Source organism: Plectropomus leopardus, chromosome 11 (assembly GCF_008729295.1).
Source record: "Plectropomus leopardus isolate mb chromosome 11, YSFRI_Pleo_2.0, whole genome shotgun sequence".
In the NCBI taxonomy this organism is placed as follows: Eukaryota; Metazoa; Chordata; class Actinopteri; order Perciformes; family Serranidae; genus Plectropomus; species Plectropomus leopardus.
The window spans coordinates 17,055,593-17,071,413 of record NC_056473.1 but is presented as its reverse complement, the minus strand read 5'-3'; the positions used below and the strand labels follow the sequence as shown (position 1 = coordinate 17,071,413).

The 15,821-nt window shown below is 36.9% G+C and overlaps 2 protein-coding genes across 2 annotated transcripts in view; one reads left to right on the top strand and one right to left on the bottom strand.

Annotated features, from left to right (window-relative positions):
• Positions 1 to 8,906, bottom strand: part of cftr (CF transmembrane conductance regulator) — a 44,942-nt gene extending 36,036 nt beyond the window's left edge. The window contains exons 1-4 of the mRNA XM_042495996.1: positions 8,854 to 8,906; positions 7,451 to 7,561; positions 3,452 to 3,563; positions 382 to 597 (exon numbers count right to left, since the gene is read on the bottom strand). Coding sequence (XP_042351930.1) covers positions 382 to 597; positions 3,452 to 3,563; positions 7,451 to 7,561; positions 8,854 to 8,906 — 492 coding nt within the window. The remainder of the gene's footprint in view (positions 1 to 381; positions 598 to 3,451; positions 3,564 to 7,450; positions 7,562 to 8,853) is intronic.
• Positions 8,907 to 14,670: 5,764 nt separating this feature from the next.
• Positions 14,671 to 15,821, top strand: part of asz1 (ankyrin repeat, SAM and basic leucine zipper domain containing 1) — a 31,265-nt gene continuing 30,114 nt past the window's right edge. The window contains exon 1 of the mRNA XM_042496920.1: positions 14,671 to 14,843. Within this exon, the coding sequence (XP_042352854.1) occupies positions 14,727 to 14,843 (117 nt within the window). The 5' untranslated portion in view covers positions 14,671 to 14,726. The remainder of the gene's footprint in view (positions 14,844 to 15,821) is intronic.

The window sequence follows — 15,821 nt, the reverse complement described above, 5'->3', positions numbered from 1 at the left end:
TTGTTTTGTTTTGTTCCAAAAACTGGTTGTTACAGCAGTGACTTGATGTGGCGAGTGTTTGACTCATGTGTTATCCAAGAAAAAGGCCCCAGTTGTCACTGGATACAGGTTTTGGGAGACTTTAAACTTGAACTCATGTCAAAGGTTAACACTGTAATTTTTTATTTTTGTGTTGCTGCAAATTTAAATTCAATTAAATAACATTATCAAATATCACTGTTTCTACAATCAATGAAAAAGATGTGCATGGTGATAAATAATTTTAGATAAATCTATAGACATAGATCTTACAAAAGTAACTGAGGACTGTTGTATGTTTTTACACATATAGAGAAAACAACTGACTCTCAATTCCATAAATACACCCTGGCCTGCCCTTACCTTCTTGTATATGAGACTGAAAAGGGCGATGCGGATCTGCATGCCCAGATGATGCAGGCCAAAGATGGCAGGTTGCAGCAAGAGAAAGCGGGCCGTAAAGAGTAGGCAGAGGCCCAAGGCCAGGAAGTATCCCTGGTTTCGCTCCGGAGCATGAAACGGGTCGAAGGAGGCAATGATGCGACCCAGAAGCTGAGGCTGGACCGTCTTGGAAGCCTCCTGCAAGAGATGGGACATTCAGAAAAGAGGTTAATTGGTTCAATATTTACTTTTTCTTTTGCTTTTTTTTCCAGTTGAGAAACAAAATTTAGCCAGCTTGTCTGGTAGTTCCTTGGACAAGGAAGACGTGACACCTTGTCAGCTTCTGGCAAGGGAATAAATGATTTGCATTTAAGAGTGCATGTTAATTATAATTACAATTAACTTTTAGGTGTTGAAAATGGCTTTCAAACAGAAATCACAAGTGCTAAACTCTGCAGAGGTGTATAATCCTATTTGTTGTTTCAATCATTCAGAATTTATTTGCATCTTGAATCTACTCTGCATTAAAACATACACTGTGATATACTGTAGACCATAAGCAGATTTATTTTCATACAGTTCAGTGCAGTGGTACACGAGGTAAGATTAAAAAAAACAACACACACACACACACACACACATATATACACGCTCCAGCTAGCCCAGATAATTAATAATTACAATTATACTAATTAACTACTACTACTATTAACTACTTATTACATTATAATAAAAACAAATTAATGAATTTAAGAAATTGAAATTGAAAAAAAAGAAGATTTTATTGAATATCTAAAACATAAAAACAGACAAACTCCTTTTGGCTACTACTGAGAAAACTTCCCCAAAGCTCTTCTGTTTTCCCTACACAGCCTCTTTAACATCTAACAGGCATTCTTGTCGTCATGACAACCACCTAACGCACTGTACCAACTGACGCAACATCTGCTGTCATCGCCTCTCCCATAAGTCCGGGACAGTGAGATGGGTTTGCGACACTATGGTGCGACATGCTTGTGATTTGTGTGAGTGGCACGGTGGCTCTGTAGGCCCTCCTCACTCCAACACCGTTAATAAGCAACACACACATACACACATATACACACATAAAAGTGGAGCTGACTGTGAAACAGCAGTGTGTAACAAGGAGTGAGTGCAGGGATTGAATGTAGTCGTGATCTGATACTGTATACAGTACTGTATTCTGTTATCCACATCAAGACATTAAAGGGTAACTTTGGTGTCTTTCAACCTGGACCTTACTTACCCATGTTTTTGTGTCTAAATAATGAACACACACACACACACACACACACACACACACACACACACACACATATATATTTTAAATGTGTCCAGTGTTAAGCGAGAGCAGCTGAAAAACAGGCTGCAATGTAACAATTCGGGGCATGTTCACAATGTCAATTTACATCCACTTCACAAACTTATTTTGGCCTGTGAAGGACTCAGATTATTATATGTTGGGTTTACATTTCTTTCTACTGTACATTATCATATATAGTAATTTTAGCATGTATAAAGCCAGCATGTTTCCACATCTAACTAGTTTAATCATTTAAACCAGACCAGAGTTGGTTATTGTTGGAACAGCAGAAAGACAAATCACGATGACTTTTGTTTTGTACTGTTTACTGGGAATGAAATGTGATTTGCGATGATAAAATTACAGTTTATCTATATGGAGTGTGGTGGGTTTGGTGGAAACTATTTTGTGGCTGTTTTTAATTAACCAAAAAGGATCTTGCTCTTTAATAAAAAGATCCATTGAGGTAGTGATCCTTTCCAAAATGTTTTCCAATATTTAGAATAACAATCTGAGCCATTGTGTGGCAAAAATTAGCACTTTCAGTGAATGTACATTGAATGTGTTTTATTGCCAATCAACTCTACTTTGCAGCCAGTTTCAGCACTTGGCTCTTGGCTGCAGGCCTTTAGCTAAATATAGGACCAATTCCTGTTGCATCTGAAAATTTTTAATTTAAAGGTTTATAGATTAAAGATTCAAAGAAGCGTTATTGAGTGGTTACATTCTTTTAAATAATTGTTTTGTTAGCAGGATGGATAAGTGTCTAAGGCACCATTTCTATGGTGGAATATTAAACATTCTATTCAATAATAAGCTAAAACAATAGGGTTAATAAAATAAAAAATAAAAAAAACTGGAAGAGCAAAGTACCCAACATTTCCTGGCAAAATGTCACACACACAGCAATGTAACATTAAAAGCTTCTGAAAATATTTTTTCCTTTCTTACATGGAGGTTATGATTTTATGGATTTGTTACATTTTACTCACTAAATGTTTAAACGACTAATTTACAAAATAATATTGGATTGGATGCTGGATTAGCTCCTATACACCTCCACAGAGAGGAGCACACTAAATACAGTCTATATCAGAATGCTTTGTGTTAAAACGGTAAAACAATAGCTTTATACATTATTCTGAAATTGAACATGTAACATTCAGACCACTCAGCTGCAACCGAAAGCTGAAGCCAATATAGTGCCTTAAGATGCAGCACCAATAATAAGGACAACATGTTGGCTCCAAAAAGTGTACTTCAAAGGTATATAACATTAAACCTTTGTAGAAAAAATGGTGTGTTTTTTGTTGTTGTTGGTGACAGTGTTGTTGGATGGTGTTTTTATACACGCCTTACATGGAAATATGTTTTGGGACATGTGAGCTCAGATGATAGGTGGGTGACAGTTGCTTGCCTTTCACAAAGGTACGCCTAACTTTTCATCAAACCGGATTTATATTTTCTGACTCTAGCTACTAACAAAGAGTAAGTTGTAAACCCAAATCAGTGCTTGAAAACATACCCTACGAAATCAACAGTCAATGGTTCCATCTAAAGCTTTTTCTATGTAATTTAACAATAAACAAACCAAACATCACACTGAGCAGAGAATAAGAATCATGAGTTTACATCTGCAGCTCAATTGTATGATCCATTATGGCAGCGTTAACTAAATCCTAAATCGATTTATGTCAGATCTACCTCCCCCAGAGACGACAGACTCACCCCAAGGTAGAGGAGAATGCCAAAGAAGGCGAAAGGTCCGAAGAAGCATCGGGCCAGCGCTCTCATCAGCCTGGGCTTGTTCTTGGCTGACACCACCTCTCTGTCCCATTCTCTGCGGGGAGGACAGAGTTACAACACAGTTAAACAGCAGTGCAGGCAGGGTGGGAGAATAACACATCCACCAGCCAAATGCCAGCAAAGTTTGGCTGGTGTATTTGTACACTACTACTTTGGCATCAAAGCAGCCATCCTTTTCTCAACTTTGGCTGGTGATTCAGCCACAGAAAGAGAAGCTAGTAGTGTTTTTATTTACTGAATTTAACCTTGTTAGAAAATCTTTGGCCATTAATGGGAGTCATAAAAAAACACCCAAAAACATATTTGGAGCAAAGTTATTAATAATTTTTTTTATTAGTTAATTTCTCTACTTTTTTCTACATATTTGAAGATTTCATTCAGGCAAACAGAACAAACTCTTAGATAGTAAGGATAGAACTACATTGATCCTATATTTTTTGACATACATTTTTACAACTTTTCAGGTCTTTCAGAAAATATTTTTGGGATACTGGGAATTGTAGCTTTACATTTGTTGGCCCTGTTATATCACAGTTGAATTAACTTCCCACAAACTGCCCGGGCAAGCAGGTCCAGCTGTGGTGAGTAGCAGCATTGTTCTCTGAGGGTCATTTATAACTGGGGTTATTTGGCTGACCAGTTCAACAATGAGTGATGAGAGAAGTGGAGAAGATAAAAGGATAGGCAAAGAAGATGACCAACAAGGAAGAGAGTGGGAAAAACAGAGTAAGAGGACAAAGTCGGAAGAACTTCCCTATCGTATGTATTGATATCTTGAGGTTAAATAATCATGGATCTCTACCAAGCCCTAAAAAAAGTCAATAAAGAAGAAACAGAAGAGCTGCCAGTTTTGTACAGTATATTCATCTAAATTCACAGTCTAATCGAGGCAGGGATGCACTGATTTGATCTGCTAGGTATCAGCACCAATACTGATCATATTAAGTGAATCAGGCATTGATTATGACATGGACAATCCATGCTTGTATCAGTTAGGGCTGGGTGATATGGAGGAAATGTAATATTATGATATTTTTAAGCAAATACCTCGATCAGTATTGTGTTAACATAGTAGGGTTGACTATTGGTGCTTTCATGAAATATTTACACAATTAGATTCCTGATGTAAAATCATCATTGAGTGACATAATTCTGAGTCAGGTACAACCCTAATACATACTGCCCATTCATTATGATAATTAATGCGCTGTTTTTTTAGAAGTAGCAAGTAGTCACACAGTGAGAAAAAGTAAATCATGTATAGAAATCTAATTTTGATGCATCAAGATGAACAAGTAATCATTTAATAATCGCATCGAGCGGTGCCTACCAAGAGATTCCCACCCCTAATTTCAATCATGTTCAAACTTATTACCTCATTCACAATCTCACACACGTATATATTTATATATATACACACACACACACACACACACATATATATAGATATATATAGAGAGAGAGCAAACATTAGTATATTTTTTAAATTTATAATTTTTGTTGTACATCCTTGTAACTACTTTTTGTCTTGGACCAAGGCTATGATGCAGCATTTCTCTATCATTTGTATTATTTTAAAAACATATCACAATAACTACTTATTTACATTGTTATATTTCAATTTTAAAACACTTTCACTTTTTCTTTCTATTTCTGGATGTAAACAATATCAGCTTTTTGCAGCATAATGAAATCCTTTTCATACCAGCAAAGCTCACTGAACTGAACTGAACTCAGTGATGGAGGGGCTGCCGGTACACAGCAGGCTTTAATGGAAGGTAAAGTTCACATTCCCAGAAGTCTTCACTGTTTGCCTGATCGGAATAAAGAAAGCAAAATCACCCACCCCTGCTCATTCATCACCCGGTGGGCACCGGGCCCTTTCTAAAGGTCGGCTTTTTAACACTCATGTACATTAACGGGCTTGTTGGCACCATTCAGCGTGACGCGAGGCCCTGGGTAACCAAGAGGCACGGCCAACGCGGGACACTTCTATGGTTGTTCGGCAAAGGAAAAATAATATAAAAGAAAGAAGACATCAGTATTCATTCTGTCTTCCTTTTCTAAGTAAAAACAAATTTGTCAAAGAGTTTACATTTGCTCAGTACTAAAAGAACAGTAAGACAATAAAGGGGAGGAGAAGGATGAGAAAGGGACAAATGACAGAGAGTGACATGATGATGGAAAAAAGATGACAGAGAAGAAATATTTCAAAGAGCAATTTGAAGTAGAGAGTGAGAGTGAAGGAATAAAATATATCCAGCTTTGTTTAATAAAACTATGAAATTACACACATACTTAATTATGTCATTGCATTGCCATGACTAGGCTTAAGAAACATCATTTTAAAGCCTCAAATTTACATTATTTATTTCAAGATTGTTAATGACCAATACTGACTTAAACTAAAACAATTAAACGAGAGGGACAGAGGGTTTACAGCAGCCTGTTGATTAATGTGACGGAGAGAAAAAAGTAAAGTGAACACAAGGCTAATTTGACTTGAGGTAATAGACAAATTGAAAATAGGGAGAGAAGAGTAACCTTGTCCGTCATCCGCAGCCTGGTTGTTTGTTTGGCACACACAGGTTTGGTTCATGTCTAACCCTGTTTAAATGCCAGCCCATATTTTAACTTGACTCTGAGGGAAAGATGGCTACTGTAAACACACGTAAAGGGCACGTATGAAAAACATCATGGTTGCACACTTTTTCTGCACAGTGTACAGGTTGCATGCCCCCTTTATCTGTGTGTATGGATGGTTGTTGTTGATAAATAAATCCATATGTAGGCCATTTATATACAAGTTTTAATCATTTGTAGATGCCCAGAATGCTTTGCAACCAGCTCCCAAAACTGGGCTTGCCATTACTACATTGAGCTTTAAAATTAATCCGAAAGAGTTGCAGCAATGGACCTTTTTCACAGAAGACATTTTGATATATAATAACAAAAAAAGCATGTGTGAATAAGATAATCAATGATGGCTACATTTTAATTTAAGTGTTCCCTCATAATATGCATGCTTCATGGCTTATTAGGCCACTCCAATGGAAAAAAGCTATTGCTGATGATATTACTTACACCTGTGCTTTTCCAGCTAGGACCATTAATTGTATAAAATAATGGATGCGGCTACCATGAAGTTACCAACTGGTTTGTGGACTCACATTGTGAAGCCTTGGGTTTGGCATTTCGGCAGTCGCAATCTTTGTTTTTTGGAGCCAGAAGTGACTACATTTGGATAAGAGGGTGGAGCTTTTTTTTTTTTTTTTTTTATAATCGGACTATAAACATGTTAATTTCTGCTTTGAAGTGTGGCATTTTGTGGAGGTCTTGGGGTAGGTACTTTTGGCAATTCCGTTTCGGCTTTATTTTTAGCCCGGAAGGTTGCTGCTTGGTAGCTTGTAACTTAAAGGTTCAGATTTGGATCTAGTTCCCCCAAATGACCAAAACTTTATTTTCAACTCTTTAATATGCCATTATCTCCAACAATCAAAAAGGCAAAAGCTTCACGTTTATGTCAAAGATCATCTGATCAAATGGTCAAGCTTGATTAACATATCACTCAGGTAATATAGCATTCCACCCTCCACAACAAAACAGTCTTTATCTGATGTGGCATGTGCTTCTTTTGTATAATGACAAGCCAAAAAACTTTCTTTGTAATTGAAAACAAGACTTCTTAACTATATCATATGGCTTACAAAGATATCTGACATCTTAGGACCCACTTTGTAAAATTGTCAGTCAGTGACTCAGGTGGCAGTATGGGTGAAAATTACTTCTGATCTGTTCTCCCATAATCCAAATATCTCTATATGTCTGTGCTACAGCATGACCATTCATAGTCAGTGTGTTGGGATGTAGACACTGAAAAAAAGACATGGAATGAGATAAACAAACTTAAACTGCACACACCTTTCGAGTCTCTCAGAGAGGTTGTCTGCCAGATCATAAGAAGGTGCCTTGTACACATCTGTCAGGTCCAACTTCTTTCTGAAGCCCTTCCTCAGCAGCGGTGTGGTCCACCTGCAGGAAAACCACAGATCAAACTGATTATTGGATATAAGCTGTTTGAAGCTAGGACACCTACTGCCAAAAAAAAGTGTGTACAATTGAGAATATTCTTAGATGTAGTCCAACATGCACAAATTTTGGCTACAAAATATATTGTGAAAATGCATTGTCTTGTAACCCACTCCTGAAATACACTGTGTGCATACAGTACATGTAACACATAAAAAACATAAAATAGGATTTCATAATAAGGTGAAGATATTTGAAAGATTCTACAAAAGGTATTTGTTTGTTTGTGGTTAGAGGATAATCCTTTGGCACAAGTGTTGGAGTGTCTGGAAGCTTTAATGTAAACTGTTGTTAGTTGCACATGAAGTAATCCCCGAGGTTTCACAGTCAGACTAATGACAGAGAAGTCAGATGTTTGCTGGTCCCTGTGACTAAAGCGTTTAAAGAAAGGTTGTCCCAGCCTGGTGAGACAGCAGTTTACATCATCTTACTTTCTAAGTCTGCTTTTTTCTTTGGGACTTGTCATTAGCTTGAAGGACATATCAATCCTTACTATCAATCCTAGTTTTTTAATATGAAAATGTCAAAAAATGATTAAACCACAGAAAATCTGTTGTTAGTATAAAAAAAAACCAATAAAAAGTAAATCAAAATTTATTAATAATCACAAAAGTCGCACTTAAATCCAAACTGCAATTTTACTGTTTTACTAAATGAGAACTACTCTGATCACGCTACATAAATATTGAAGACTCAGCAAAATCCCTAAGAGCGTCTAAACCCACCTGACAGCATTTTCTAGAATCATCGGAGCACAACTCGTGTTTCGCTTATAGTTTTAAACCTTCAAGTGCGCATTTTATGCACAGAATAGGCGAGAAATGTTTGTCTCGTTGGCACTTTATGAGTTGATTTTTTAAAAAAAATCTCATTTAGGGGCAAAATGCACAAGATGACGACATTTTGCTAAAGCATGTCATTCAGAAAACAATCACGTTTTGTTCCAAGGTTTTATGTTTCTTCACAAACAGCCTGTGTGATGTCTCCTGCCCCACGGAGCACAAAGTTTCACATTAAAAGTTTGTTCTCGTGTTTATCACAATCAAACATCTTACACAGAATCAGTAGAATCTGAGTGATGCATTGCTTGATTACCGTAAATATTAATTAACCACCCAACATTTTTTCTTGTTCACAAGTCACCAAATGAGAAGCTGCGTCTACACCTCGCTGTCCACAGACAACCTCGGCTTCTCAGATTAAAAAAAAAATGATGTAGACAAAAAGTTTCTTACCAGAAGAAAAATTTGGAGAGGAAGTTTGCATCTTCCACTGGTGACTTCTGCATCCTAAGTGCGCCGCCAGTTTGGTTTCTCTGCACCTGAGTCTGTTCCGTGCGCGTCGCTCACATTTGCGTGTCCCCTGAGTGGCTCCGTTCCCACAGTTGGAGAGAAGGTGTTTGCCTGTTTTATCCTCCACTTTGTGTATATCACGATTAAATTATCTTCCTTACCCCCCCAAAAACGAGACTAGTTTCTCTATCCTATGTGCGTCTCCTTGGTCTTCTCTCTTGTCTTGCTGCCTCTACTTCAGTGTGACACTGAGAGGACAGTCCATCCTTTATGGGCTCGCCTTGCGGAGACGCACGTCATTTCCACTCCAACGAGCCTCAGGTCGCATATTGTGGCCAAAAAAAAAAAAAAAACTGTGCCAGCTGAACGGAATGAGGCCACTTTGGCAGAAAGATATTGATCCATATACAGTACAAGGCAATGCATGATACAATGGGAGCCAAGAGGTCAATATGGAATATAGAATAAATTACGCAGAAAACGCAAACTTTAAATATGTAATTCTAATAATCCTAAACATATTTTTTCCCTAACTTTTTTATTTTTTATTCTTCAAAAATGTTCCCTAGCCTCCAAATTTTTTTTCTAAATCTACTTATTTCTTGTAAATTGAGCAACATTTCTGACCAAGTTGCTCATTGCCCGTTTCCCAAGTTTTTGAAGAAACACCAATCACACCAATTTGCCATGGGTTCAAAGGTTTAAATATTGTGAAAGTGATGTTCCATGTTTAAAGGGGTTAACAAACTCTCCTCCAGCATTGTGTTTGTTTAATTCCTTGAAGTTAAAATGTATGTGAAACTAAGTATATAATTTTTTTATATGATAAACACGTCTTGCCTAAACTAAGTTCCCTACAATTGTTTACAAGTTTTTCTCAAATTACAACCGATTCATTTACAGACTACAGTTTTTAAATCAATACAAAAACAGACAATTTCCAAATTGGGAGCTGGTCCGAGGAGCTTTCAGTAATGTGAAAAAAATAAAATAAAAACCTTAATTAGCTTATTTCTATGAGCTTTTCATATATGGCTAAAACAACTGCCAAGTAGTCTCAAACAAAATGAAAATAATACTTGGAGAGAAGGCAGACATCACTACGGCCAATACCTCTAACTAAACAATCTAGACTGATAAATTGCACTACAAGTAACACATGGATGAAGAGATGGATAAGAGACAAAAACTGAGTGAAACAGTATGATTTATAGGAAATCTCCTCGAATGTCTTCTGCCAGTAAAAAAATAACCAGAAAAACCAAACAGAGCCTAAAAGCTTGAAACTCATACAGAAGCTGCTGCAGGTCACTGAACTACTTCTGACTGCTGAGCTGTAGCTTGTTTATTTCACTCCACTCAGTTGCCTCACTATCATTCACAATATAGAAGAAACAGTACCGGGACATCTAAAGACAAACTTGCAACTTTTTTTTTTTTTTTTTTAAATCAGTTTCAGGTTACGCACAGTTTCAGAGGAGGGAGGATCAAAACCTTCAGACATTCCATAAGGGAACAGAGATAACGTGTGACTATGCGGACAGCCTCTGGTTGCTGAGTATCCCAACACACAAACTGCGTCTTATCTTCACCGTCAGCACTTCAACTGTACTTACTTCAAAAGTGAGACACCGGCTAGATAAATGTGTATGAGGAAGTAAATATTAAGCTCACATCGATCCCCATTACTATACGCTCTGTGACTGTGAAGCAGAAAGGTGCTATAGTTACACAGTCCCACACTGTGTACCTAAGAGACAACAAGATAAATATACTGCTGACAGGTAATGTAATAATCCAATCAGGTTTTTGTTTGATTATGAACCAATAATAGAAGATCTACAAGAGTCCTTTGTATTAAGCAAACCTGAGAAGTGCTGTAGCAGTCAAGAGTGCAGGTTTCATTTCAGGTTTCAGGTGGACACATGATCAAACAAAGCAAAGTGACACTGCTATAACGTGTGGCATTAAACTTCCCTCAAAGCAACTACACCAGTGTCACAGAAAACACATACACATAATGCAGTGTGTAGTGTAGGTGTAACAAAGACCAATGGAAGTAAATCCTCAATGCAAAATAAGATAAATGTTGCTGAATCAATCTGTAGGACAAACATGAATCAGATTAATAATGCAAGTCTGATTTGTTTTACAATGCATTTCAAAGCAGCAAATTAAGTTAAATTAATAGAAGGAACACTGATTTGACAAAGGAAGGGGTATTTGTGTGTGTTACAAAGGCAATTTGTGCATCAATGAAACTTAACAGTGCAGCTAAAAAAATATGTATATACAGAATATCCAATCAACAGAATGAAGGCAGACAATTACTCCTTGTTCTAATACTTTATAAGACATGGTCTCCCAGTCCTCCCAAATCTAATAAGAGATTGGGACATGGATGGATTATATAAATGTTGTAGATAATTGTGTCTCAGTTTGTCCCCTGCTTCTGAAATTACTTGTTAAACCCTGCAATTATATGTGTGTGTGTGTGAGACAGGATAAAGCTGAGCCTAAACTTCATCACTTAAAGTCAAACTGATGACTGCTTGCAGTTTTGCTCAACTTTCAGTCATTATTGCTGAGGGACACTAAGGTTACTTGGCTTTGCCCAGAGGAAAGAGTGACCTCTGCTGGACATTTACTAGTTATGGTCTATGTTGCTTCTGTTTTGAGGCTCAGTAAAAACCAGACTCAGAGACTGACACAACTGATTCGTCGGCTACTTTGGATTTTGCTTTATAATGACAGCATGCCAGGTATAAAATGCTTATGAAGTCCCTGCACATCCTCAAAAGCATTTTCACTTAGTCTGAATGATTAGAGCCCTGCTCAGCTTCTTAAAATCAGAATCCAGATTACTGCCAAGTAGGTCTTCTCATACAAGGAATTTGCTTTGGTGTAAAGCATAAAAAGAAGAAAATGAAATTTAAATGAGGGGGAACCTGACTATTTGAAAAAAAGATGGTCAGGGTATTATCATAAGGGCAAAGAATAATGAATAGGAGCTATTGTCATTCAGTACTCTATATTAGGTCTGTGTCATCAAGGGGAGGACTCATCTCCTTCTCGGTTTTATTCTTTGTATTTGCATTTTTTTTCTTTTCATGTGTATGTGCGTGTAAGTCTGAAGTGTTCACACACACATACACATGTATTTATGTATTATTATGTTACTCCTTGAATTGTATTTTGTAATTGTTATTCATTTATGTATTTCTCTTGTTTTTCTTAGCCTTTTGTTGATGTACAAGGAGGATGTAATTATGATACAGGAAAAAGCGTATGGAATTATGAAATAGCAGGCAGAATTTCAAATACAAAATGGGATTAGATAGATTTTTCTGTGATTTCAAAATTACAGTAACACTAAAAAAAGCTTTAAAACATGTACTGTAATTACTGTAATCATCAATCTTTATTCATCATTATATATACATTTTTTGTTTTTCTGATGTAAAAATATGTACCACCGTTTTCCTTTTTTTAAAGACAAGAACTTAAAAAAAATGAGAAAAAAAAAGAAAATGAAATGAAAAATATAATCAAGTATTGCAAAAACAAAGATATCTAAATATAGAATAGAATACAGTTACAAATGAAACCATGACGTGAAAAAAACTATTAAATGTGTACAATTTTTCTAAAAGTTGGGCTGGGTCATGCTGGAAATGAAGTGATCACACCAAACTCTGCGTACTAATGTTAAGGTAAAAATCGGTGAGTAGGCGTCCAGGTGGTTTAGATGTCCTTACACAACTAACGATATACATTATCAGTCTGCAGAAACAAATGAGGAAACCAATCCACGTGTGGCATATAAACGTTTTATTGAGTTAGGGCGTAACATTACATTCAAAACAACACCCAAGCACTTACCTGGCATACGCTGATATCCCCCGAAGTTCCCCTCATCATTTTCCAGATAAACCTTTGGACAAACAAAGGCATAAATGTTAACACAAAAGTTAAACTACGAGAAATATGAATGCTAGCGTTAGCCAGCTTGTTAGCATAAAATAGCATGAAAGCATTTATAGAACACAACAGAAATACTTGATTAATCCCGTGAGGGAAATTGTTTTGTTACAGCAGCAACTGAATAATATATTCGTCAAAAAGGCAAAATAATGCAAATATACATACAAAGGAAGGCACTAAACATAGAATAAAATAAAATAACAGTGATAATAACAGAGATGTGCACAGTATGTTCAGAGAACAAACAAAAAAGCCAAAAAGATTAAAAAGGAAAAAAATAAGTGTGCAAAAAATGAGGATGGATGTGCAACATTTCCAGCTAAACTCCGAAGGCTCCCAGTCATATGTGGGTTGCAGTTTGCGTTGAGCCGATTAACAAGCGACATTAGCAATGTAGTGTCATACAAGAAATTATAAGTATACGGTAAAATGTTTATGTGGGCTGACTCACTATTAACACTGGCTGTGTAGCTGATGCAAGCCATCACTGACTACAGCCACAGTTTGATGCATTGAGTGAAATGTTTGTCGGCTAACGTTAGCTTAACTAAGCGGCTGACAACCGTTAGTGTTACAACATCCCAGCAAAACAACTGCAACTGATGAAAAAACACAGGAAGTCATTTGCAAATGGGGCTTTGTAGTGATGTAAACATAGACAGAATCACACTAACCGCATTGTGTAGAGAATACATTTCAAATTCCAAACTTTAAGCGTCAGGTTTTCATCTTCCGCCTTCGGGCTGGCGTGTTTTCCTCTTTTCTAAATTTGAATTTGGCTGGATGTCAAACCCCGCCCACCCGCGGGCTGCCCCGAGGCACTTCTTGAGAGGTTGAATGGATCGCCGGAGGGAGAGGGGCGGGAACATCGCTGTACGTCATCTAATGCTCACAGCGGAGTCAACCAATCACAGCAGCGTGTAGTTTCCGGCACTTTTTTTTTTTTTTTTTTTTTAATCTGGGTTTTTTTTTTTTTTTTAAAATTGAGGATCTCAGTTTTATCTGACTGACTGCACCGATTCAGATAGTAACTACAGAATATCCACAAACCTCCTTTTAAATCAGCTCAACTGCAGTAACAACATCAAGTTTCACAAAACATACATTTGTTTTACTACTTCAGTAATTTGTTCAGTTGAAGCTGAAAGAGAAATGCTTCTAAGAGTTGAATGTAGGAGAAGTTACTCATGGCATGATGATACCGGTTGACATTTACTCAGGTAATGTAGCTAGTTAGTTACATTTTGAGTTAGCTCTTCTTGGGTATTGCCATTGGATTGTTTTATAGTTGTACTTCATTACATTTCAGTGGGAGACATTGTTCTTTCTACCACAATGCATTTATTTGACATAATTTTAGTTACTTTTAATGGAAATTTAACTCTGCAGAGTTATCATATTTCTGAATGAGAATGCAGTCAGATAACCTAAAGTTAATCAACAGCACTGTAGCTAAGGTGAAGCAAGAAATCAATTGTTCACTGTTAATCTCTTCACCTTTGTCATTGTGATGCTGCTCCACACTGTGAGTAATAAACGCTTTCTCCTCTTATCTAATAAAATGATCTCTGCAGAGTCATGACACTTATGACCGGTGATGATGCACACAGATCATAGACTGTATGTAAAGACATATTTTATACAGACTATAAAACAGACAAACCGAAACTCTGCCTGAAACCACACGCTGCTGTGATTGGCTGATTCCGCTGTGAGCCGTTGATGACATGCAGCGGAGCTCGCGCCCCCCTCCCTCCGCACGGTCCAGGTTAGCGTCAACCATCGTGAAAGCGCATGAAACACTCTGTGGAGATAATTAGCTAGCTGGCAGCATGTCAACTAAGAGCAGCTTCATGGAAAACGCATACCCAGCTGGAGATGAAAGCGACGCTAGCAATGACGAATGGGATATCGGGTGCAGCTCACATATATGGCCGCCTCTCATTAAGGTGTCTTTAAATCATTGCCATCTTGTTTGCTACTAGAAGCTCACTTGCTAGCATCTAATTTACCTCAAACTAGCTTTTTTGGTAGCAAGTTAAAACGCTTCTTTCTTGTTTTGCTGCAAAATAGAAATATAATCCGTTGGCTCAGTGTAGTTAGGATTTAGTTGTGTATTTTAAATAGATATAGATACAGTGAAAATGGTGAGAAGGGCGACCTTGCTAACTTTGCTAGATTGCTCTGCCGCTCTTTTTCACCCTTCAGGCTTCTTGCACAGTTGGCTCAAAGTAGAGCACACATATCATTGGATTAAGGAAGAAATCTAAAGTCTGTTTTAAATTGTCCTAAGAGCTTTACCAAGAGCTAAATTAACATCTTAATGCTAGGTAAATTATCTTAATCTTTCAACAAGCTACATTTGGTCTCAATCTCTGTCTGTATATAAAAAAATGGAGCTTGTTAAACAGTCAAAAAAATAAGCTCCCAAAATTTATAACCATGCCTGTGCCTTCTTTGCTAAATCTAATGCTGCGTCCTAATTCTAACTGTAATGTTATAGTCACTGTAATGTGATAAATGGAAATATCACTATGGGGTTACTTGGGTTATTTGAGAGGCTTTTGTCCCAGAAAGCAATGCAGTGCACAATAGAAATAGACAAGCTGATAACATCTTTACATCTGGAAATATAAATAAAAACAAAACAAAAAATAAACAATTGTGCGAGTGATGACACAGCCTCCGGATGAGTTTGGAAAACAAGAAATAAAAGGTTATATATACACAAAATGTTTGCTCTATCCTCAGTAAATTCAGTCATTAAGATTCCACATATGCAGCTTCATCTGTGCTATTGTGTACTTTTTACTTTTAAATAACTTTTTAGAGCAAAATCCGATTAAATATTGTGCTTTCAGCTTCTCAAATGTGTACATTGGCAGCTTTTCCTTGTCATATATAATTATTAACTTATTATATTTGGG